General features: G+C 41.1%; 1 protein-coding gene across 1 annotated transcript in view; it reads left to right on the forward strand.

Moving 5' to 3' along the window:
- Nucleotides 1–25,239, forward strand: part of ADAMTS18 (ADAM metallopeptidase with thrombospondin type 1 motif 18) — a 386,340-nt gene that overhangs the window by 161,610 nt on the left and 199,491 nt on the right. The window contains exon 4 of the mRNA XM_078668828.1: nucleotides 24,870–25,137. Within this exon, the coding sequence (XP_078524954.1) occupies nucleotides 24,870–25,137 (268 nt within the window). The remainder of the gene's footprint in view (nucleotides 1–24,869; nucleotides 25,138–25,239) is intronic.

A 25,239-nucleotide genomic window follows, 5' to 3' on the forward strand; every position in this document is an offset into this window, starting at 1 on the left:
AAGATTGATTGCATCACAAAGACTTCAGAAAAGTCATTGTGCAATGTGGGCCCCCTGATAAGTCATAGGACAAGGGACTTTGTTAGGGCCATTGCCACTGTTTTTAATTCCGCCTAGTAAGCCCATAGGGGCCCTTCTGCAAACTTATAAAGCTAAATGTATCTCCAAGATTATTTATGGTAGTGAGATCTGGGGATATATCAAGTATGATGCGTTGCAAGTTGTTGAAAACACTTTTTTTCAGATATTTTCTCTGCTTACCACACGGTATATCAACCTTTGTAGCCCACGAAGAATTAGGTCTGGCCTTTCTCTCCGACACGTTGGCTTTTTGATTCTTATCGCTGTGGTTGAAAATCTGTCTCAAGAAGGGAACTGCCCTTAGTAAGGATATCTTGAAGGACTGTCTTTGATTATTCCAACCTCATTTTCTGGCTCAAGTATGTCAGAAAAAGTTTTACAAGCTTGGGAAAGTTTGATCTATTGAGAACCCTGAGAAAATTTGCAAGAGGGAGCTGCAGTGTCGGAGCATATTCCTTATTGAAAACTGTGACTTTAACGAAGCCCTATCTTTTATGTTTCAAAAGCAGCGACAACCATTTTCTATTTACGAGATTTTGTTTGGACCTCTTTTGCTATCTTCTGGCCCATCCTCGTGGAGTACATAAAGGGCAGTGCCTCCCACCTTGCGGCCACGACGGAAAGTCTCCACAGGATATGATGCATTTTTGTATGTTCTGTAGTTTTTAAGAGGTACCAAGAAAGTCTTTTATAAATCCTATTCTTAAAAAAGCTAATTTTAAGCAGGTTAGACCCACTTTTATCTTTTTACAATTACTTTCAAACAATACTGTATTAGATGTTCTTAGCTTTTTAAGGGCCGCAATCAGGCTCAGGTCCAGCAGTGACTAGCTCTTCATGGACAAATCTCGGCACAGTGTTGTTTTGAAATCTTTCTTAATAGAGCACTTGTCATTTATCTTGCTTTTTACGAGGCCAGGATGGATGGTTGTAGCATGAGATCTCTTAATTATTTATTTTGTATCTTATGGGACCTTGATGGATGGTTTTATCATTTTGATGAGACTGTTTTTAACATAGTCCCTGTAATCCATCTTGTATTTTTGGGGGGCTTAATGAATAGTTTTACTGCGTTCAATAAAATATTTTGGTTATTCCACTTTTTTCGGGCTGTGAAGGTGTCATTTTATTTCTGGATTTGCTTACCTTTTAGATATACGTTTTGGGGATATGATGGATACACAGTATTGCCTCTTTTTAGCCTGTGATACTAATTTTTAACTGTGTTTGCTTGACTTTTATGTTTTCTTTGTAAAAACCAAATAAAGTTTTGTTTAATAATTGAGTGTATATTAATTATGTAAGTTGTTGTGCAACCTCTTGTGAATGGAGATTTTGTGTTGCTACAATTTAGAACATTAGTTGCATCCTAAAGACATCAGAAAAGTCAATGTGCAATTTGCAACCACTTTTTGCGACCAGTCTTTTTATATATCTGACTTGAGATTCCAATTCAGTCACTATAACAGACCTACACTAACAACGTTTGTACTTGGGATCATACTAAGTTTTTTAACTGGAGTTTACAGTAAATAGTAAAATACGAGACATAAAGGGTGCAACCAGTTTTTAGCTAATAGAAAAACTTATTAGATAATACAATCTAGGTAGCCTTATTTGTATTGCATTTATACTGTGCCCAGTGGGTACAAAATCAAGAGAACACCCAGGTTTCCCTTCATGGTAACCACTTCACTGCACTTTAAATGAGGTTCCTGGTAACATAGATATCAGAAAATATTCAGTAAAGAAAACCTGGACATGGTCGTCATTTCAGAGGGTTTAAAAGTAGACATAAAATAAAGATGTAGCAAAAATGAAGTAAAAAAACAAACTACACATTTAAAGATTAGGAGAACATGCATATGAACATACTAATTGCTTTAGAGAAGTGAGAACATATTGCCAGTGAGTTGTGGAATACAAAATGAAGGTGCCTCTCTGAAGGAGCAGGAACTACTTCAAAAGTAGAGATAATCATATATAGGCACATAATTACAAAACATCAGTTGTTAGCTGTGATTCAACGTCAGATGAATCAAAACAAGATATATCCAAGCAGCAAAAAACAGGAAAAAAATAAAGAAAATAGATGCAGAGCAGGAAAATTTCCTGAAAACTCAATTTGAAATTCTGTTTGAACAGTGTCATCCCATAGTGCCCTCCAGCATTCATTGTACTCTATCATACTCTTGAATTAATTCTCATGTAAACTGTCTTGTAAAGACCAAACCAGGTGATATCATTGAGTGCTTAGTGCTGACTGGAACAATGGATTGGAATTTATTTTATAAAGGAAGAAAACAGAAAATGACCTTTAGAAGGCTCCCATGTCCACCTTGTCTCACACTAGTAAAAGTAATAATATACCCCACTAAGCCCACATTTGTTAGTAATGATGAATGCATAAGCTCTACCACGTTTTAACTTGCTCTACTAGGAAGACATAACTCTCTATATCACGTTCTAACAATTGTGTATTTGTACCTTTTTCACTTCCTTATTTACCTCAAACGAAGTTAAAGTAGCTTCTTTATGCCTTTGCCAAGCTCATCTTTTTTAAATAAAGAATAGGTCGAGCGTGTACAGATGATACAAGTGGTCATATTCTTCGGCAACTAAGATTACACAGGACACATCATCAAGGCTGTAAAGTTGATGTCATGTTTGCCTACATTTTTAGAAACATAAACAGTCAACACACAATTGATTTGTAACTTTCATTCGTATGAAACATATCATATTTAATGTTTCCAATCCATGTTGTTAATATATTTTATATAATGAATTAACTAACAAATGCAAGATTTAAACACTTTGTAAAGACTATCTCCATGATTAGTAATCATGTAAACAGATCTTATTCAGTTCTTTACTTTTTATCAGTGCCATAAGCAACCTTAATATAAAAGTACATTTGTTGTATGTACTCCACACTTTAATAAATAAAATACAAAGTACTGGTCAATACCATCCCAGTCCTAGAGTGGCATAAACACTTCAGTGACCTCTATTCTCTCAAGGGAACATATGACGGAAATCAGTTGTTCCAGGACATAAGCTATCCAGCATGTACCCTCTCTTTTTCCAGAGAGGACATTTTATCTTGGCTGGATGCAATTGTACCTGCGAAAGCCCCTGACACGGATGGTATTCCAGGTGACCTTTTTCGTGCAGAAAGGGAAAACTGGGCTATATATTTTATGAAGTTGGCTAACGATATAGACGGTGGCGGGAGGATCCCCGATTCATGGAAAGGGGCTGAAGTAGTACACATTTTCAAGAAAGGGGAAAGGGTTGATGCCTTCCAACTACCGCCCGATCAGTTTGATCGATTGTGCGCAAAAGGTCTTCTGCCGTTCCGTCCTGGCCAAAATCCAGGACTGGATGAATGAGAATGGCATCCCCTCTCCACTCCAAGCAGGATTTCAGCGTAAGACCAGCACAATGGATCAAGTATTTCCTTTAGTGATGTTATATTGGAAGGTTGTGGTTTTGGGCAAGGGAAGCCTATACCTTGCCTTCATTGACTTAAAAACAGCATTCAACCTTGTGCCCAGGGACTCATTATGGCAGGTGCTTAGGGATATGGGAATGCCCTTGTAGATCCTGGAAATATTAGTTAGGTTACATGATGGGAATTACGCCTGGGTGAGATGGGGAAACCAGGGACAACTTACCGAGCCCATTAAGATCCAGCAGGAGGTTCGCCAGGGATGCATGTTAGCTCCAACCCTTTTTCCCTTTACATCAATCAGGTGGCAGATCTTGTGTGTTCTTTGCCAGCTAATGCACCATTTCTGGTGAACCACAAAATCGCCACACTGCTATTCACTGACGATACCCTATTGATCTCCAAAACATCCATGGGTCTCCAAAAACTTTTAAATCATTATAAGGCATTCTGTAATGAGAGGGACTAGGTTATTAACTCCTCTAAAAGCAAGCTAATAATGTTCAACCCGCACAAATCTTTTAAGGGAAATATACTCCTGGATAATGTCCTGCTGGAGAGGGTTAGTTTATTTGATTACTTGGGTATTAGATTATCGGAGGGAATGACGTGAAAGAGGCATTTAGAGAAGGTCTGCTTGAACCTAACTCAGCTCACTGGTGCACTGAGTAGGGAGCATTGCTTGTCGTATACCAGGCCCGTTGCCCCTGCTCTCAAATTGTACAACTGCAAGACTGTGACCAGTGTCCTTTATGGGGCAGAGCTGTGGGGCAGAGCATCCTCTAACGAACTTGCAGCTGTGGAAAACAAGTTCCTTAGGAACCTGATATCCCTTCCTTTAAGCACACCTCTTCTCCCTCTGAAGCTTGATCTGGGTATTAAGTCCATCAACGATCTTGCAAGGCTTCGCCCACTGTTGTTTTGGCATAAATTGCCTCTACCACTGATTTGGCACACTATGCAGCTCTTTTTTGCGAGATCTCAAATTTGGACAACGCAAATAAAATTACCTGGATTTAGCAAGTAAATGTTTTACTGTCTAACATTGGCTTGTCAACCCAGGCCATTAGCCAACCATCTTCATACCCAAGAAGTCAAGTTAAACTTTTGTATTGGGCTTGGGTCGATGAGAACAACTTTTGGAAAAACCCTTTTGGCAGCCTACATATGCTTTCACCGATCGGAAACCTAATTGTCATCTAGAAAGCTACTTTGATATTAATAAGGTCCCAGCTGACAGAAAGTTGTACACACTGTTTAGGCATGGCAGCTTACCAATTAATGCTTTTACTAGCTACTGGCAGAATAACAGATCTCATCCCAAGGGCTGCCTTTCTTCTGCATTTCATTTGAATCTATTGGTCATGTACTTTTTGCCTGCAAAGCATACGCAAAGCCAAGAACAAATGGCTAGTTTCTGTGTGTAGACAATTACGGACCTGAAGCTCTACGGATGCCCTACGGATACTAAAATGAGATGCCAGACCTCTTTTTGCCTGTGCCACTGCGAAATGTTTAGGCCACTTTTGGGCGATCAGAAGGTGGGCACAACCCATAAGGCTAACTGGCATGAATAGATAAAATAGGTTGTGCTGACTAGTCAAGTTTGTTCTGACTAAGTAATGCTGCTTTTAAAATCCTTAAAATTGTTTTACGATTCTATTTTATGTATTTTATTCAGGTTTCTGTGATAAGTCTTGGCACCTTGCCCCTTTGCTTAAGGGTTTAATGCATGGGGTATTAACCTAGAAATTGAGTTGTATAAATATGAATGAATCACTTGCGCCACATAATTATGTTAGTGAGACCCAAGTCATGGACTCTGTGGATACTGTTTTATTCATATGATGCTAATATCCTTTTAATTCAAACTTGAGCGTTTTTATTTCTTATTTGCACATTGTGTTCCGAAATGCTCTTTGTATTCCAAATGCCATTCATGATCTGTACGGTCGCTTCTTTTATGGTTTGTTAAATAGAAACAAAGAAATGTTGTTGTTAATTATTAATCATGTAAAAAGATATTATTCAGTTCTTTACTTTTTATCAGTGCAATAAGCAACCTTAATCTAAAAGTACATTTGTTGTATGTACTTCACACTAATAAATAAAATACAAAGTACTGGCTTGACTGTAGACCTGAATTTTGTTGTTTTTTGTACATCAGAAACATAGCTCAAACCTAGTATCATCCAATCACAGGTAGCTGAGTGGTTGGCTTTATTATTGAAAGTAATTACAAATGTAAGGACAATAACTGTCCTTGGATATTGACCATGGAGATATTGCCAGTGTCCTGCACTATTTTTACATTCGTTACTCTTAGTGTACCAGTCATATAAAGGACAGTGAATACTCCTATTCTCCTCATTCCTCCTTTTTTTAGGACCCATGTCAATTCCAAGTAAAATTTGACCATTTCGTGATTTCCTGGAAATCGGTCTCTGGGTCAGAACCCCTTTTGTAGATTATATAACAGCTTTAAATTTGATCAAAGTTTGAGTCAGATCTTTGTCTCCATTAACCATATCTTAAATCTTTTTTAAGCTCTGGTTCATGCAATAGGTGAGATATACCTATTCTGTGTGGGCAGCAAGTTGACCTTAACCTTTGTCATTCCCAACCACCCTATGAGAATACATTTTGTAACTATTTTTCTTCTGAGTTTGGCCATGGAAAAGGCTTTACTTAAGAGAAACTTAAACAAGCTTGTTATTGCCTCCACTTAAAGAGACTATACCAACTTGTATTAACCCTTTACGCACTATTCTTTCAACTTATGTCTCTGTTTTCTTTGTACCTTAGGAGGTTGACTTTTTAATATTGTCTTGTCTTAAATCAAAAAATTAAGAATTATTTTGATTGAATCCTGTGTTGCACTGTGAAAAAAATTAAAGTTTAAGTTTTCAATCACATATAGCGATATCACAAACATTTCTAAACAATTTGCATTGGGATTAAAGTAATGATCAGATAAAGGTAAAAATGCTGTTTTGCAAGAGGGCTCTTTGAGCAATTGGCACTTATAAATAAACATGAGTCGTAGAGTGCTTCGATTTCTACATCTGACATCCCCTGTCCCTGTGAACACATCAATTTGTCCAATAATCGGTAAGTAGGGAAAGTGACTGATCTTTCACCAGGCTTAACTTCCGTTGACTGTTTTTCAGCTAGTGCCTGAAAGTGATTTCTTAGAATTATTTGCCACATGGAGGGCATTTAGCTCCATCAAGTGTCCTAGTCATGTTTAATAGTTTAGTTGCCAATTCACATCCATGCTCTATCTGTTTCTTTTCAGTTTTTTTGGAAGAAGTGTGTGGCTGTCCCAATGCCTCAGATGTTTTTTAATTGTTAAAATTTCCTTCAAGGATGGTCCTGCAGTCTCAACCAACTCACAGCTCATTTCTTTACTTGATTTTTCTGGAGAAAGTGGTATGTTCTCAATTTCAGTACTAAACTGAAGCTTCAAACTTCTAGATTAATCTACTATGGGCTTTCACACTGGTTGCAGCATGTAATTGCTTGTTTTATCCTTTTTTTTTTTTTTACAGAGTTTTATATAGTGCGAACTTGACCCGAATCGGGTATCAGAGCGCTTTACATAGCACCAGTTGCATTACAAGAGGACAAATTCATTTTTGTTAGGCACAGGGAGATTAAGTGATTTGCCCGGAATCACAGGATGTTCAGCGTCATTGCAGAGACTCGAACCCAGTTACCCAGATTCGAGGTTGACCGCCCTAGCTGTTCCAGAGTCCTGATACAGCTGGATCACTCTATTACTTTGGACACCATCCTTAAGCTTCTTCTCATGCAGCACTGTAGTGGAAGGTGTAATCTAGAGGACTATCTTGGCTTGGGTGAGTTTCTCACCAATGGATGCAAGACAGTCTTGTCTTAAAACATCTAAGGGGGTGGTCCCCCAACAATCTGCCATCTTTATTTATTATTTAAAGCTTGGTATGAAGCCCACTGTTACAGACAGTGGAAGGTTAATGAGCAGAACTGCAACTCATGTTTAAACATATAAATGTATAACTAACTTCACAGCTCTTTTTCTGAAATGGATTTCTGGAGATTTACTTCCATTAGCATATAAGCAGGGTTTTGTGGTAATAGATCCATCTACTGAATGCTGAAGTTTATTATAATAAAACAGGCACATATTTGCAGGATACCAAGCATTTGAGCCTATTTTTAAAGTCACTTACATTAAAGTGCTCCACAATTGTGTTTACACTACATTAAAAACTGCTTATTTGCATATACATGTTTACAGTATAGCATACACATCTTTTCTACATACCAGCAAACATAGGGTGTCTTTAAAAAGAAAGAGTAGCAGACTATGTGGCATATTTACCAACAAGTCAGGCAGCCCAGCCCAGCCAGTCGTTTTGCTGTGCGACATGACAGGGAAAGGACAGAAATGCATCATATTTAATATAATACAGAGCATTCCTGTCTTTTCACTCAATGTGCTGCCTAGCGCCAATGCAGCCACCCTTGCACCATGGTGCAAGGGTATCTGTATTATAAACAGAATTGTTTTTTTGTGCAGGAAGGAACCTCTTCCTGCACAAAAACAATCTCCTGAGGCAATTTTCTCATTTTATGTATGCTCCAGAAAGCAGAACACAAAGAAAGTGGAATAAATGAGAAGAAGTAAACATATTTCTCTTTGTTACGCCTTCCCTGGGGATACGTAGCAATTTTGACACATTCCCAGGTCTACCAATTATGGTAAATCTGAACTCGATTGCATAGCCACCAACGAATAGATTTGCTGCCTTACTCCAGCCCAAAGTTTCACCTTTAGGCTTAGTCATATTTTTTATTCTCAAAATCCTCAAGCGGGGCAAGGGTGGCTACCATAGTCAGGGAAAGGATCTCAACAATGGATTACTTTTCTGCATTGTTTACCACCAAATCTGTTTACAGCCTGGCAAAAATCTCTGAGCATGACAAACCTGTTTTTCGTGTCCACTGCGCATATCCACCCTTGACAAAGCTCAGCCCCTTACACTGGTCCAGCAGAGGAGGAAAAAGTAATAAGTTGTACTTTTCTTCTAAATCTGGGACAGCTACTCCTGGTCAATCCTTCAAGGCACTGGGTCTCTATCCAGCCAGGTTCAAGTTCTTTGGTCAGACAGACCCTCTTGGAGTCAGGAGCCTTGTGTTTGTTATGACCTAGGAGCAGGCAAACAGGAGGTTAGCTACCTGTCTTGTGGGGAACAGTTCCAGTTCCAGAGGCCAGGATGAAGCAGGAATCCTTGAGCCTTCTTTCATCCAATTGGGTCTTCTACTTCAAGCCCAGTCTTCTGATGTCAGGGATGTTCTTAGGAAGTGGCAGTGTGGGGCAAGTCTTATCCTGTGAATTCAGCAGTGATTGGAGAACTATTCCTATTCACCTTATGCCTGTCTCCTTTTGCAGCTTCCTTTTTGCTTTAATGGAAAAATTCCCACACGTCCTGTATTTAAAATAGCTTTGCATCAGCTCTCCTTAAGCCAGCTCCCTGTTTAGATTGAATTGAATTTGAGTTGTTTGTAAAGCGCACATTCACTGGCAGTTTCTTGGCGCTATAGGATTTCAACTGAGGGGAGGAAGGAGGTTTATGGACTGAACGCTTGCTGGAACAGCAAAGTCTTAAGATTTTTGCGGAATTCAATGTAAGAGGACAAAGATCTAAGAGAAGAGGGAAGAGAGTTCCAGAAAGCAGGGGCCAGCACCGAGAATTTCTGGCCGCCAGAGCGGCTCTTCTTGAACCGAGGAATGACTAACAGAGATTTGGAGGAGGAGCGCAAATCTCTGGCGGGGATGTAGTTGGTTATAGCCGCATTAATGAAAGCGGGGGCAGTGCCAGCCCGAGCTTGAAAAGTGAGGCAGCCAAGTTTAAAAAGGGCTCTTTGCTTTATTGGGAGCCAGTGAAGGGCAATAGGAAGAGGGAAGGAATGGTGGGATTTTGAGAGGCCATGTACCAGGCGTGCTGCCTGGTTCTGCACCAGCTGAAGGCGTTGAAGTGCATAGGCCGGGGCGCCATTGTTAATGATGTTGCCATAATCGATTTTGGATAGAATCATGGCCATAACGATCATTTTCAGTGCAGAGGGAGAAAAAAAACGAGATACTTTTCTAATAATGCGTAAAGTGAAAAAGGAAGAGGAAATAACAGAACTAATGTGGGTGTGAAGTGTCAGCTGGTTATTAAGCATAATCCCAAGGGTTTTAACAGAGTGAGAGGGAGTGGGAGGGGGGCCAAAGGAGACAGGCCAAAAGGATGGTGACCAAGGGTTGCCACTGCCCCCAGTCAGGATCAGTTCTGTCTTATCCGGGTTGAGTTTAAGATGGTTTGCATTCATCCAACCTCGGATAAACAGAAGGACCGACTGGAAGTTAGAGGCAGCGGGTGAAGAAGCGGAAAAATTAAAAATAAGCTGGAGGTCATCAGCATAATTATAGACTGTGACCTCCATTTGTTGGAGTGCAAAAATAAGAGGGAAGATATAAAGATTAAACAAAAGAGGGGAAAGGGAAGAGCCCTGGGGGACCCCGCTGTTCACCTTGCTTGGTGAGGCTGAGAATTCGGCCAAGTGGACCGCCTGAGTACGTCCCTTCAAGAAGGAGCCTATCCAGGCAAGGGCCTGGCCCCCTATGCCCGCCGCCTTGACACGGGACAAAAGAATGGAATGATCTACCGTGTCAAAGGCGGCGGAAAGGTCCAAAAGGACCAGGGCTTGGGGGGTGTTGGTGTCTAGGCCCTCCCTAAGTTGGTCCATAACTGAGATTACCACCTTCTCGGTGGAATGCCGGGGGCGAAAGCCCGCCTGGCAGGGTGCAAGGTAGCTGCTACTTTCAATAAAGGAGCTAAGCACCTGGGTGGCATGGGACTCTGCTATTTTTCCCAAATAAGGGAGGAGGGATATGGGGCGATAATTTGCGGGGGAAGAGGGATCCGCTCCAGGTTTTTTTTAATATTGGGAGAATTATAGCGGTCTTAAGGGAAGCCGGGGCATGACCAGACGTAAAGCAACTGTTCAAAAAGGCCAAGACTGGTGAGGGGCATGCCATGAAAAACTGGCTGAGGATGCGCGCCGGGGCAATGTCGGCCGGGGAGCCCGACTTAACTCGGTTGAGTAGGGAAAGCAGCGATTCTCTGGCAAGTGAAGGAATGGAGGTGAGGAAGCGGTGATTTTCAGGTGGTTGGGGGGGAATGAAAGTGGGGGAAGGGAGAGGAATATTGGCTTTGAAAAGAGTTATCTTATCAATGAAGAAATCATTGAGTGATTCACATAAGGCCTGAGAAGGGGGGATTCTGGGTGAAGCTCTGTCCGACGAAGCTAGCTCGTGTACTGTACAGAAAATCTCACGGGATTGGCATTCTGCCGCAAGAATGCGTCCGGAAAAATACTCGGTCTTAGCTGTGAGTATGGAGATTTTATACTCATTAAGTACAGTGACAAAGTGTTGCCGGCAGATGGGTGAGTAGGCACGACGCCAGGCTCGCTCAGCCTGTCTAACCTCTTATTTTTTGGCTTTAAGATCAGGAATGAACCATCTGTTGGCCTTATGGGAGCGGTTGGTAGCCATACACTTCAGGGGGACTACAGGGTCACAGGTAGTGGTAAGCCAACGATCAAGTGTGGCTATCTGGGAATGAGGGTCTGACCCCGTGATATCAGGACAGGTGGCTGCTAACGAATTGCAGAGGGAGGTGATATCTACTTTATTCCAATTCCTAGCCCAAATGTTTTTGGGAATGGGAGGGGGTGTTTTTAGGTTCAAGTCCATGGAGAAAGCAAGTAAAGAATGATCCGACCAGGGACAAGGCGAGACTGGGGGGGGGAAGGTAGGTATGTTGAGTGTCCAAATTTGGTCCAAGATATGGCCGCCGATGTGAGTAGGGCTTTGAACATGCTGGGTGAAATTAAAACTAAGGAGTGATTGAGTGAAGTCTTTGGACATAGAATCTTCGGCAGGGTCGGTGGGCCAATAATTAAAATCGTCCAGAACCAAAACAGAGGCGTTATTAATTACCAGAGTGGCCAGAAGGTTCTGAAAGGCGAGGAGGAAATCAGGAGACGACTGAGGGACCGATACGTTAGTATGCATGTAAGAGGGGTCTTGAGGTAGGTGGATCGCGTGACAAGGCAGTCCGCGGCTTGTAGCGTGGGCGAAGCCAGAATCTGAAAATGGAACTCCTTGCGGGTGATCAAAGCTACGCCGCCTCCTGCTCTGTTTCCAGGTCGATCAGCACGGAGCATAGAGTATTCAGGTGGGAGAGCGGCAAGGACGCTAGGTAGCGAGTCAGGTTTATACCAGGTTTCTGTAAGGAACAGAAGATCTGGTGATTTTGAGTCCAAAAGATCATAAAGTTCAATCTGGTGCCTAACGGCCGATCTTGTGTTAAGGAGAAGGGCAGTAGTAGTAGTGATAGGGGAAGGTAGGGGTTGTGAGATAGTGCCAGGTACTGCAATACCCAATTTATGGGTGTATAACCTAGTAGCTTGGTTCAGTTGCCAATTAGCATTCAACGAGCGCAGCTGGTCTGAAGTATATGAGAGGGATAGCCCAGAGTGTCGTGTCCCGTGGCCCGTCCTGGCGTGGACGGGCGCAGACGGGCTTGCCTTAGGCGCGCCTTCGGCACGCAATCGGCGCGTCTGCTGCGCGTACAGGAATTACACATTTTATAGGGGACAGAAAGTGGTGGTAGGGGGCGTGGCCTCTCGAGCGAGGGGCGTAGCCTAAGTGGGCGTCGCTGATGGCGGCAGTTTCCAGGTCCCGCGGCAGCGATAGACTCCGCTGCGCGGTGAATTGAGGGCGTAAATGCGCCCTAGTCAAGTGGGGAGTGGGCGTTTTAAAAACAGCAATAACAAGTAAGTGACTCTCAAATGTTTAAAAAAAAAGCACAACAAACAGACAGGCCTAATCCCGGCTTTTCGCCTCAGGAGGAAATCGCTATCGTCTGGACGCTTGAAATCAGCGCCAGATATAGTGGTGGTAGGGTGCGTGGCCTCTCGAGCGAGGGGCGTGGCCTAAGTGGGCGTCGCTGATGGCGGCAATTTCCAGGTCCCGCGGCAGCGATAGACTCCGCTGCGCGGTGAATTGAGGGCGTAAATGCACCCTAGTCAAGTGGGGAGTGGGCGTTTTAAAAACAGCAATAGCAAGTAAGTGACTCTCAAATGTTTAAAAAAAAGCACAACAAACAGACAGGCCTACTCCCGGCTTTTCGCCTCAGGAGGAAATCGCTATCGTCTGGACGCTTGAAATCAGCGCCAGATATAGTGGTGGTAGGGGGCGTGGCATCTCGAGCGAGGGGCGTGGCCTAAGTGGGCGTCGCTGATGGCGGCTATTTCCAGGTCCCGCGGCAGCGATAGACTCTGCTGCGCTGTGAATTGAGGGCGTAAAAGCGCCCTAGTCAAGTGGGGAGTGGGCGTTTTAAAAACAGCAATAACAAGTAAGTGACTCTCAAATGTTTAAAAAAAAGCACAACAAACAGACAGGCCTACTCCCGGCTTTTCGCCTCAGGAGGAAATCGCTATCGTCTGGACGCTTGTAATCAGCGCCAGATATAGTGGTGGTAGGGGGCGTGGCCTCTCGAGCGAGGGGCGTGGCCTAAGTGGGCGTCGCTGATGGCGGCAATTTCCAGGTCCCGCGGCAGCGATAGACTCCGCTGCGCGGTGAATTGAGGGCGTAAATGCGCCCTAGTCAAGTGGGGAGTGGGCGTTTTAAAAACAGCAATAACAAGTAAGTGACTCTCAAATGTTTAAAAAAAAGCACAACAAACAGACAGGCCTACTCCCGGCTTTTCGCCTCAGGAGGAAATCGCTATCGTCTGGACGCTTGAAATCAGCGGCAGATATAGTGGTGGTAGGGGGCGTGGCCTCTCGAGCGAGGGGCGTGGCCTCAGTGGGCGTCGCTGATGGCGGCAATTTCCAGGTCCCGCGGCAGCGATAGACTCTGCTGCGCGGTGAATTGAGGGCGTAAATGCGCCCTAGTCAAGTGGGGAGTGGGCGTTTTAAAAACAGCAATAACAAGTAAGTGACTCTCAAATGTTTAAAAAAAAGCACAACAAACAGACAGGCCTACTCCCGGCTTTTCGCCTCAGGAGGAAATCGCTATCGTCTGGACGCTTGTAATCAGCGCCAGATATAGTGGTGGTAGGGGGCATGGCCTCTCGAGGGAGGGGCGTGGCCTAAGTGGGCGTCGCTGATGGCGGCAATTTCCAGGTCCCGCGGCAGCGATAGACTCCGCTGCGCGGTGACTTGAGGGCGTAAATGCGCCCTAGGCAAGTGGGGAGTGGGCGTTTTAAAAACAGCAATAACAAGTAAGTGACTCTCAAATGTTTAAAAAAAAGCACAACAAACAGACAGGCCTACTCCCGGCTTTTCGCCTCAGGAGGAAATCGCTATCGTCTGGACGCTTGAAATCAGCGCCAGATATAGTGGTGGTAGGGGGCGTGGCCTCTCGAGCGAGGGGCGTGGCCTAAGTGGGCGGCGCTGATGGCGGCAATTTCCAGGTCCCGCGGCAGCGATAGACTCCGCTACGCGGTGAATTGAGGGCGTAAATGTGCCCTAGACAAGTGGGGAGTGGGCGTTTTAAAAACAGCAATAACAAGTAAGTGACTCTCAAATGTTTAAAAAAAAGCACAACAAACAGACAGGCCTACTCCCGGCTTTTCGCCTCAGGAGGAAATCGCTATCCAAGATGAGATCATTTATCTCTCTCAGGGCAAGAACTGGCTCCCCACTCCTGCCATAATTTTTGTGAGGCCCCTGCAAATGAAGGGGAGCAAATCGTGTCATCCTCATTTGGGATTGCCAAGTCAAAAGAGTCAGGACCAGATGTACAACCGTTTTTTGCGGTCGCAAAGCGGTTTGAGGCCCGTTTGCGATGGCAAAAAATGATGGGGGCCATGTACAAACCTTATTTAGCAAGTCACCAAGAATCGGCGACTCGCAAAATAGGTTTAGCGACTCGCTATTAGGAAGGGGCGTTCCAAAAGCATCCCTTCCTAATAGCGACTCCAAAAACAATGTATGAATGTTTTGCGACTTCAATTGCAGTTGCAAAACCCTCGCAGTTTACAACCCTTCTCAGAGGGTGGTAAAGCACTCACAAACGGGAAGGGGTCCCCAGGGTACCCCTTCTCCTTTGTGAATGCATGCACAAATATTTTTTAAGGGCAGGCAGTGGTCCCATGAACCAACTGCCTGCCTTTAAAAAATAAAACGGAAAATTTCATTTTTATTTTTTAAATGCATCCTGTTTTCCTGCATTTGAAAAAAAAATGCTTTATTTAAAAGCAGTCCCTGATATGGTGGTCTGCTGACCCCAGCAGGCCACCATCCCTGGGAGTGCCAACCATTCCCAATGGGGTCGCATATTGTGACAGCCTCATTATTATTCATGAGGTAAGCAATTTCCAACCCCATTGGGAATCGCAAACAGTGTCTCAGGCAGTGTTGTACATTGAATTTTGTGACTCGCAAATTGTGACTCGCAATTTGCCACAGTTTGCGAGTTGCAAAGTTCATTGGTCGTACATCTGGCCTATGTGTGAAGGGGTTCTGCCAAGTGTTCTTATCCCTCTCTGAGATGGTTAATTCATGAGAAGTGGACAGTTGGTTACAACCCCTCTCCTTCCTGGGCTCAGAGGCAAAGCTGGAGATCAGGGTCATTAACTCCAGCCAGTAATGGTATTGACACTCTGCAGGTGAGGGGAATGGCGTGAGTGGATCTAATCCAATTTAGGCTGAGTACATTTTTGTAAAATTACTTTCCCACTTAAGTTATAAAAAATCATATTTCACCATGAAAACAGGTTCTGAAAACTTAGTGGAAAAATATTGATTCCATGACATCTTTGTGAGATATTTTTACTTCTTTTATGTTCATGAGCCTTTTGCCTCAACACTTCTTATTCAGTCCATCTAGTGTTGTCCAATTGTACTGTTAAAATGCTCTTCATACTACCCCTGCCCTTATATGTCAATGCATTTATTAGTAGTATTTTTCCTCCAAACATTTGATCCCTGCAATGTGTTTTTCAGTTTGGGAAACAAATACCTCTATTTGTCTATCATGTTGACCCTTTTCCTCTTTTTCTTCAGTTTACACATATTTAGTTTACTAAACCTTAGCTATTGAGACTCATATAGTTAGAGATATCCATGACGCTGCTAGTTTTTCCCGAGCCTGTCTCTCATTTCCAGGCCCGGACTGGCCGTTGCGGGCACCGGGCAATCCCCCAGTGCACCGCAAGGGTGGGGGCCGGTTTTGGCCGGTTGCTGCAAAAACGGCCCTGTAACAAAATCGTCCGAAAACCAGCCGAGCACTTTGCCAGGGCTGGTTTTGGTTCTCAGTCAGGCCCTGCTCATTTCTTGTAGTGTGGTGTCCTCAACGACACATTTCTACAATGTGCCGCAACACTGATGCAATTAAGTACAGATTGGACTGTACATGGGTGCTTGCTTTTGATAACCAATTCCCTCTAAATCGAAATACTGAGGACAAAGTGTCAGAAAATGCACTAAAGATTCAACTATAAAAAAATCTAATTCAGGAAATGGGCGTGGTCCACAGTACCATAATTTATATGCTGATGACATCACTGTTCTACTTGAATGCATTTAATTCTTAAAACATTCTGATTACTGCTTCACACACTTAAATTAGGCTTTACTTGGAAACTACTTTTTACTTCAAGAAATGTTTTAGCTACAATAATTTTATAGTCGTTTTGAAGTCAGACTGGAAATTTCTCTCAACCGTCCGTTTATCATAGAACATGTAACTGGCTATGCTTTTAAAAACAAACTGATTTAGATACTTGTATTTTCTATACACAAGTATTATGTAGCTGATGACATTTAATATTAGGCTATGTGTCTTTTAAATATTCAAATCAATCTTCATTTATTTTATTTGCATTCTGAATACATAGTAAAAATGTCAGGCTTATATAATACACTTTAAATGTTTATATCTGGTAATATGAAAACGTTATAATTGTGCTTTGCAATGGTTTAAAGATACTGATATTCTCTCACTATAAAAAAATGGCCTTTAGTGTTTCTTCCATATTTACAGACAGTTTATTTCAGTTCATGGGCACTTCCCTTCAGTTTTCTATGTCATATGGTTGCTATATGGAGATGAAAGCATTCTTTATTAACCAGGCCTGAAGTAGGCTGACTTTGTTAAACTCTCTGTGTTGTCTCATCAGGTGTTCTTGGTAGTTAATTGGCCTGGGTGAGTCTTTTTTCTCTGAATGTGGAGCATGCACTTGGGTTAGCTCTGTCACATTATGCTTTTTTTTTTTGTCTCCCCCATTCATGCATCTTCACATTGTCTTCTATGGCAGTATTCACCCTCTTAAGAAATGATTTAACACCATAGGTTCATTTATTGCATATTCCTCTCACAAATATTTTGAATGCTTTCCATTCTACCAACATGCCATCTTTGGTTTCCTGGTTGTAGGAGAAATAATTAGTAAAAATACATGTTTTCATCGCCTTTAAATGCATCATCCATAAGAGTCTTTGACCACCATCTCCTCAAGGGCATATGTTCAGTGGATACCCCGTAACACATGTAAAATTAATGGATTTTGATCTGATACTCAGCCTCATCAACACATGCTAAGTCTGTTGTGCAGAGTAATAAATCAGAGTGGGAATGGAAGTTATGCACTGGAGAATTAAATAACTATCCCCTATCTAAAACGTGTATGGGCCTCCAGATGACTGTGAGATTCCAGTTTTTGCTCCGGCGGAATAATCAAATATTTCTTAATTCAATTGCTGTTTAGGGAGAAATGAGGGGGATTTGTATACCCAAAACAGTGAGCTGTAAGATGAAAGCCCAGTACTGGACAATGGTGTGCCTGGAATTTTGGAGCCAACTGGTAACCTTATATAATTTAAATTCTAGAACATAGTTGCTAACATAAATAAATAAATAAATGCCATATTGTAGTTTCTCACTAAAAGCACATTTATTTTCTATCTGCTCCAAAAAGCAAAGTACCTCGACACATTGGACCCGACTTTCAGTATTGTAAATCAGCCCTTGTAATAGAGCTATTCCTCACAGGAGAAGAATTATTAATATTTCAAAAGTCACCATGAAAAATGCACCAGAATTACTATAGAGTGAGTCGTGATTTTTCGTAAAGGCTGTTATGACACCTATGTGTACAATTATGTCATGTGGAAGAGCCGCCCGATGTACAAATGCACTTTTTTTTGCATAGAGAAACCTCTTTCTCTACATCCTCGCAACGTGTGAGGTTGCTCTTTTCCACTTTTCGCCATTGAAAGGAAATTAGTACTCCCTTTGCTGGAGTACATCGCTGACTGTTTCCAGGGTGTGAAGGGATATGACAACAGGTTTTGGATGCCCAGAAACTCACATGTTTGAGCTATATCCAAACTTTCAATGCAAACCATGCTAGAACTTCTGACTCTCCACCTCTTGCATGGCATGTACTACTGTGTAATACTACATATACAATTATGTAACACTAAAACCATTTATAACTGACATGTGTCTGTGTGTGTAGATGTCAGATGTAAATAGACCCGATTTCCTCTGTTAACATAGATTTAGAGACAAATGGTTATGAGCATTGGGCACAAAGAGTTGTATGAGAATATAAAATATATTTTTGATCCTCTGAGTCTTCCTGTTAAAATAATAAGTTCTCATTTTCTTCATTGTCAACAGGCTGTGCCTCATTTGATGACCCAGTTTACATAGGAATATAGAGTAGCCAACATGGCAATACTGGTTTATCGTTTTTTTCCGACCACAAAGGCACGATATTGTGAATATGAGAATCACAGTCCTGAAACTCAGGCGCATATTTACAGGAATTGTGGCACACGGCAGTGCAGCATGTTAACAAGGAAAGGGCAGGAATGCATAGTATTTAATCATTAGGGTTCATTCCTATCATTGCCCCCTGTGCTTGCACCATGGTGCAAGGACACCTGCGTTACAGGCAGGATTGTTTTTGTGCAGAAAGATCCAGATTCCTGCACAAAAACAATCCATAGAGGTGTTTTCCTCTTTCTATGTGTGCTGCAGAATAGAGCATACATAGAGGAAAAAACGAGAAGAAATAAAGATATTTCTCCTCATTTTGCCTCACGTGAGGGGGGTGTAAGAGTTTGATAAATTCCCAGGTTTCTAGTCCTGATCCAAATCTGGGGTTGCATCAAAAACCATGGAAGTTGCGTGGAATACCCGCCTGAACACCCATGGAACATCTCCCTTGCACAGAGTAAAGCAACGCAGCGATTTGCGCTACATTGCATTGCTCTTTATTTGTGAAGCCATATAAAGTGGCTTTGCATGGCATCATAAATATGTCTGAGAAGTTTGCATCATGAATGCACCATGGTGCGTGGTACAAGCATGACGCAAAGCCCTCATAAATATGTCCCTGTGTGGCTGAATTGTGGAGATTGGATTTCTAACAACACATTCAGTTTACATAGCTTTTGCTTGTTTAATTAAATTTGGCGCATGTGCTCCTTCTTTAAACCAATATTTGAGTTTGTGAAGGCAATAGAAGAAAAACGTGCTCAGTGTTATTTTCTTTCATTGACTAACATTTGCCATATTTAACATACATATGAATTCCAGCTTTCCTACCTATGTGCTGTCGAATATAGAAATTATATTTGGTAATATAAAGTTAGTGTTCACCAGGGACAGGTTCTTAGAAGGAAAAATGTGGAATTCCCTTCTTCCATATGGCCTCAATTATTTTAAAAAAAAAGTGGGCCCTCTGTGAATAATTTCAGATGTGGAAACCTCTAAAATGGGAACAGATTTGCTATGTTTCCTTTTTTTTCAACATATGAGAATAAAATCATATCACAGAAACCCTGTCTGTGCAAGGCTACTCATAAAGAAGGGTGGGTTATGTATTTATATATTTTCTTTTTGTGAACCATCGAAATAAATATGTAGCAGAGTCAGATTTAATGTGGAGCCACATGGTTTTGTTAGAAGGCAGAGGGTTTAACACATCCCTCGTGATCTTTAATGAAGAGTGACACTTTGACAAAATCTAGTTGTAACAGAATCCTTCATCAGCGGTTGATTTTTTCATTTATAATAAATCAACTAATCATCATTATATGTTGCCAAACTACAGTGATTACATGATATAACACCATAGTAATCTACTTAATAATTGCAAGAGTATATTTTGATTCAATTTTGTAAAATTATTATCTATGTATTTTGCATGAGTGCAGATCTAAACAAATAACAAATTAAATTGGCAAATCATATTACAACCAAGCTGTGAGCAATCCACAGAACATTTTACGAAACTGTGGTAGTTAAAATGCACCAAACACAAAAGTTTGCCACCCCTACTTATACCTACAAGTTTGATTTGCAAACCTTTTTTAGTCATGCTTTTGAGGGCTGGTGGAAGTGATCATGACAGAGAGGGCACCCCATGCATTTTCTTCTAAATCCCTATTCGACTGTCAAATCCAGACTCCTTCACTGACATTTTCCTATGATTGATCTCTCTAGGTGCAGGTCAGGTGGAAGTGAATGTGCAAGGGAGATATGGGTGCCAGGACTTACCACTCTGTTGATGTCTCTGCAGTGGTCCGACTGCATATATCAAGCAAAAAGAGAGCAACACAATAACACACAAGGACCTCGGTATGAAAGTAGCAGGAGAAGAGAGTTGCCAGATCGTTTCATAACAATAAGCAAATTGAACTGAAGCTAGGGTTACTGTGATCTTTGACAACTAGGAGTGAATCCTCAAACTTCTACTTTTAATTGATGAATTATCATGCCCTCATGAAGCCATCCTTGATTGCAAAATACATTACGCACAGAACATCAATTTGTAATATGACCTCTTTATTTTTTACAGCTAAGTACTTAAATAAGAATCTTTGATTTTGCATACAATTAAATAGTCAATTTGAATCATTTTTTATATAGTGCCCTTTAAACTGATAGGGGCCTATTCACAAACTACATTTTCTAGTATTTTCGGTAGTACAATAATACTACTACTAACATACTACAAAATGCTATTTACAAACTAGCATGCAAAGGTTTTGCCTCTGCCTCTTCTATCTTTTTCATTGTGGATATCTCCGCCCTGACTGAATAGTCTCCACACATGTAAGTACACATTTTATTAGCAAACGTGAGAGGAACAGAGCAGAGTGGCTGGGAATTTGATTATACTTACTGCTAAATAAGGGTTGTTATGGGAGGAGTAATGAGAGGTTCAGGGACTGACTCGCATTCACCCACAAAACAGTACGTCAATTCCTATTCACAAATTGCATTCTAAATTTCCTACAGCCAAAAAAGGACCCAAAGCAGTTGTAAATGTACTCCACCTCAGACCTGAAGTAAGTCCTGCACTGCACATGAAAAAGCAGTGGTTTAGCAACACCCTCCCATAGACAATAATAGAGGTAGGCACTTAATATAAAACCAAGTAGGAAATAATGCTGCATTAAAATAAATGTGTTAAAGTAGCTCAAAACATAATTACATTGTATTTAATGCTTACATTAGTTTTCTACACTTATTAATAAATCTAATACATAATATATTTTTTACTTTATATGGGGTTATGCATTTAAGCTTCAGATTTATTTCTAATATAATGTATTAAATACAAAATAATTACAGTGTAAATATAAATGAAGTTATTTTTGCTGTAACACTCTTTTGATTTCAATCAACAATTACAATGAACGTATAAATGCAGTTAACATTAGTATTTTACATTATCTATTCTTTCTTTTTTTTAAGTTTAATAACATATTACACTTTTCCCTATACTCTACCAAACAGACTTTTTCCAACCAGGTGATGGAGACCTCCACCTACAGGTGAAAAGTTGTTAGTAGTAACTTTAAAATATTAACTTTTTTTTACTATTTATTAAATGAATTTAAAAACATGAAATCAAATATAAAATTGTGTTAAGGATGTATTAACATTTGCATATAGCTGGATCTGAACTGGGGTGGCGAAGTGAGCTCAAGAACGATGATGGATTTAACCCAGATCTGTGACTTGGGGTAAGTGTCTGAAGAGTTTCAGTGCTCCGTCCAGGCTGGACTGTTCCCATGAGGCACAGGGCAGGACTGATTTGCCTATAAATGGTTCTGAACTGGGGTGGCAAAGTGAGCTAAAGAACAATGATGGATTCAACCCAGATTTTTGACTGGGGGTGAGTGTCTGAAAAGTTTCAGCGCTCCGTCCATCACTTCCTTGTGTTTACTGTATTAAAATTCCACCAAAAGCAAATTGTTTGCATTAACTTATTAGGCACTTAAACATACAAAAAGGTATGTTTTTAAGTAAGTGAGAAAAATACATGTTTTTTATACTAGGGAAAATGTATTACAATATAATATCATTAAAGTATATTTAGTTATAAACATATATCATTTTTTAACATTTGATTTGTACATATGTTATAAAGTCAAAATTAAATATTTTATTTTAACATTATTTCCGATGCATTTGATTTCAAGTTCCTGTCTCCATTATTTTCCATGGAAGGGTGCTGCGGTATCAGTGACTGTCCATGTATAATGCTCGACTTACTACTATTGCTTTTTGGCCGTAGTAAATATACATTTGTAAATTATTCCCATCCCCAGTTTCAGGGCATGGAGGTGTAGAAATTACTCGTGAATAACCAAAAGTTGTAAAGTTACACAAAAAAGTAAGAGTAAAGTGTCTGTTATTTAAGTTTACATTCGTGAATATGCCCCAAAGTTGTCAGGACCAAAAACAATCTTTGTTGTGCTTCCTTTACTGGTTTGCATATAATCACATTTTCGTCTTGGGGAAAAAATTTGAAGATCAGTGAAAATCGGTAAAGATAGATTAGACTGGTATCCAGCTTGGAGATACTCACTTCAAGGTTGAGGGATCACTTCCTCTTAGACTTCGGCATTGCAATAATCTAACCCCCCTGAGCCCAATAGTAAGCTTCCTGTCAATGATTTGGTTAGTTGTAGGTCTTAACCGCTTGCCGATTAGATTATCGCTCAGAGTCTTGACTGTTCACTTTGTTTCACTTCACTTTTGATTCTTTGGGTCATTTGGATTAGATAATCAGGAGTCTCTGTTTGTGTGTTTGTTTGTTGTTCCTGCTGATTGCACTTTGCTACATTTGATTTTCTCCACTAGTTTCTTTTTGGTCAAGAGTTGATCAGTCCTACATTTGCCCCAGAGTTTGGCAATTCAGGAATCTCCATCTCTCACATAATGTACATATAACTCCTATTGATTCCTTGCATGTGGTACCTTTTGTTCAATGTGCTAATCAAGATCCTGAAGGCCACATGTGTCAAGGCTGAACCTGCTCATGCCTACGATTGACTCTTTATTATCTGTTCCTACCCTTTTCTTCTCTTGTCTCTCTCTTTCTGGTAAGCGAGTGGGTGGTCTGCGACTCTTAATGGATCCAGCTTCTTTTGGTAAACTTGACAATTGTCCATAACTATTGGAAAAATAGTGTTGAGAAACACACAGGCAAAATAGAGGTGGCACAGGGCTGGTCATAGTTCACTGCTGTCAGAGGTGGTTGAGGTTATATACCAGTCTATCCTATGAAGCTGTCTGCCCAATTACAACATTGTTTCTTCAATGTAGTTGGCATCTTAGCCAGCGAATACCTCAATACAGGAGCTCAACTGGTCATGTCCAATGTGGCCTACAACCATAGTCTACATTGTTGAAGGGGAGTAGTATTACATTCTCATTATTAAGGAGTCCAGTGTTGTAGTATGTACTGCTAAATATTTGGTTGTAAATATGAACAATGCTATGATTTTGTTAATCTGTTATAATGTCTACTGGATGTTAGAAGACGGCTTTGAATGAAAGGTATTCATGAACATTGTATACTGTATACTAGTAAGAACTAAATCACATATGCTGGGTTTCAACAATGTAATTAAGATTTTCCCTAAACATGCTCTTAATTTACACTGCAAGTCATAAATGTGCCTTTAAGGTTGTGTTTTGCCTCAGCAAACACTTGATGGCATCTAGTTTCTGTGGCATTTGACCAACTGCAAAACACTAATTTATTTTCAATAAGAGTTTTGTTACACCTGGAAGTGGAACAGAATGCTATGTTAGTATTAATTATTGTAACTTGGAGAACTTAGGGCCCGATTACAATGGTGGACTGGCCTCAGTCCTTCCGCCATCATTTCGTTTTTGTGACCGCCCATCTACAAGGCGGCAGTCCCACAGGGCAAATTAGGATGCATTGCCTATGTTTTGTATTGCGGCGGGTGCTGGGCTCTGCAGCACCCACTGCAGTACAAAAAAAACACCCCACATATACCCCTGCACTACGTGGCAGGCACCATGCAGTGCCTGCTACATGGTGCAGGGATCTGTAGGGGGCACCATAGGTGCCACCAGGTCCTATGTCAGTGGGCCTGGGGTAAGGGGGGCTCGCTAGGGGCCCCCAATGTCCCTTTCCTCCAACCTTTTCATCACAGGTTCACCGCCATCAAAGGGCCAGTAGGAAGGAACATTGTACTGCCTACAGCAGTGCCTGGTAGGCACCGCCACAATTATAGGCATTTTTCAGCCTCCTATGAACCGACTTGCTCCTTGAGCCCATGGGAACCATGGCGTGTGGTCCGACTGCCACATAGCACCCCCCCATCCAAATGCGGTGGGTGGTAAATTTGGTTTGGATGCGGGGAGACCGCCACTGACAGCCTGTCGGTGGTGGTCTCCCAGCCATTGTAATCAGGCCCTTAGTAATGTCATGGATGAAAGTAGATTTGATTTTGTTTTAAGATTCAGAGATTAAACCTATAAAATAGTTCAGTGAGTTGATGATGTCTTAGAAAAACACAAAAAGCAAAGGATTACAATGTGAAATGTTAAGTCTTAAAATAAAATATGCAACTTTGAAAGGCAGCTCTATGCCACCATTGATAGCAGGAACTCTAAAGTTTACCAACAATAGTGCAAGCAGTCTTCAATCAGCTAGTCAAATTTCAGAAACAACTGAATGTTACTTGAAACCTTCACAGTTATTTATTAAAGAAACCTTTACATTCTTCAATCTTGGAATTTAAGTATATTCGTTTTTATAGGCCTCACAGTATGAAGAGACAAGGTGATCCCTTCTATTTCTATGCATCATATAAGTTAGGCTATAAACATAAGTATACTAAGTAAGTATTTTTTGATTAATGTGGGGGCAGCCAAAAGTAAAACATTGTATAAAATTATCATCTAGAAATCACATTAAGGATATTTCTTATTTTTCTTTAGTCAGGTTTAATCAGACTACAGCAAAAGGAGTTTCTGATATCTCCATTACCACATCACCTGGCAGAAGAGCATAACTATACATCACCCACTGGACATCATCCCCATGTACTTTACAAACGAACAGCTGAGCATAAAATAAGACAGAATAAAGTGGAATATTCTTACAAGGACTTGTTGATTGGGAAAGACCGCAAGTATCATAATCGGGCGAATGATTATCAAGCTCGGACAATTCGAAAGCAGCATTTTTGTGGACGACGCAAGAAATGTATGTAAGGAAACTTTCTATTCTACTTGAACTTATTATTTTGTTGTTTGCTTGTATTTAGCAAGATATTGCACAGATAAGGATGATTTATGCACTATCTGG

Source organism: Lissotriton helveticus, chromosome 12 (assembly GCF_964261635.1).
Source record: "Lissotriton helveticus chromosome 12, aLisHel1.1, whole genome shotgun sequence".
Classification (NCBI taxonomy): Eukaryota; Metazoa; Chordata; class Amphibia; order Caudata; family Salamandridae; genus Lissotriton; species Lissotriton helveticus.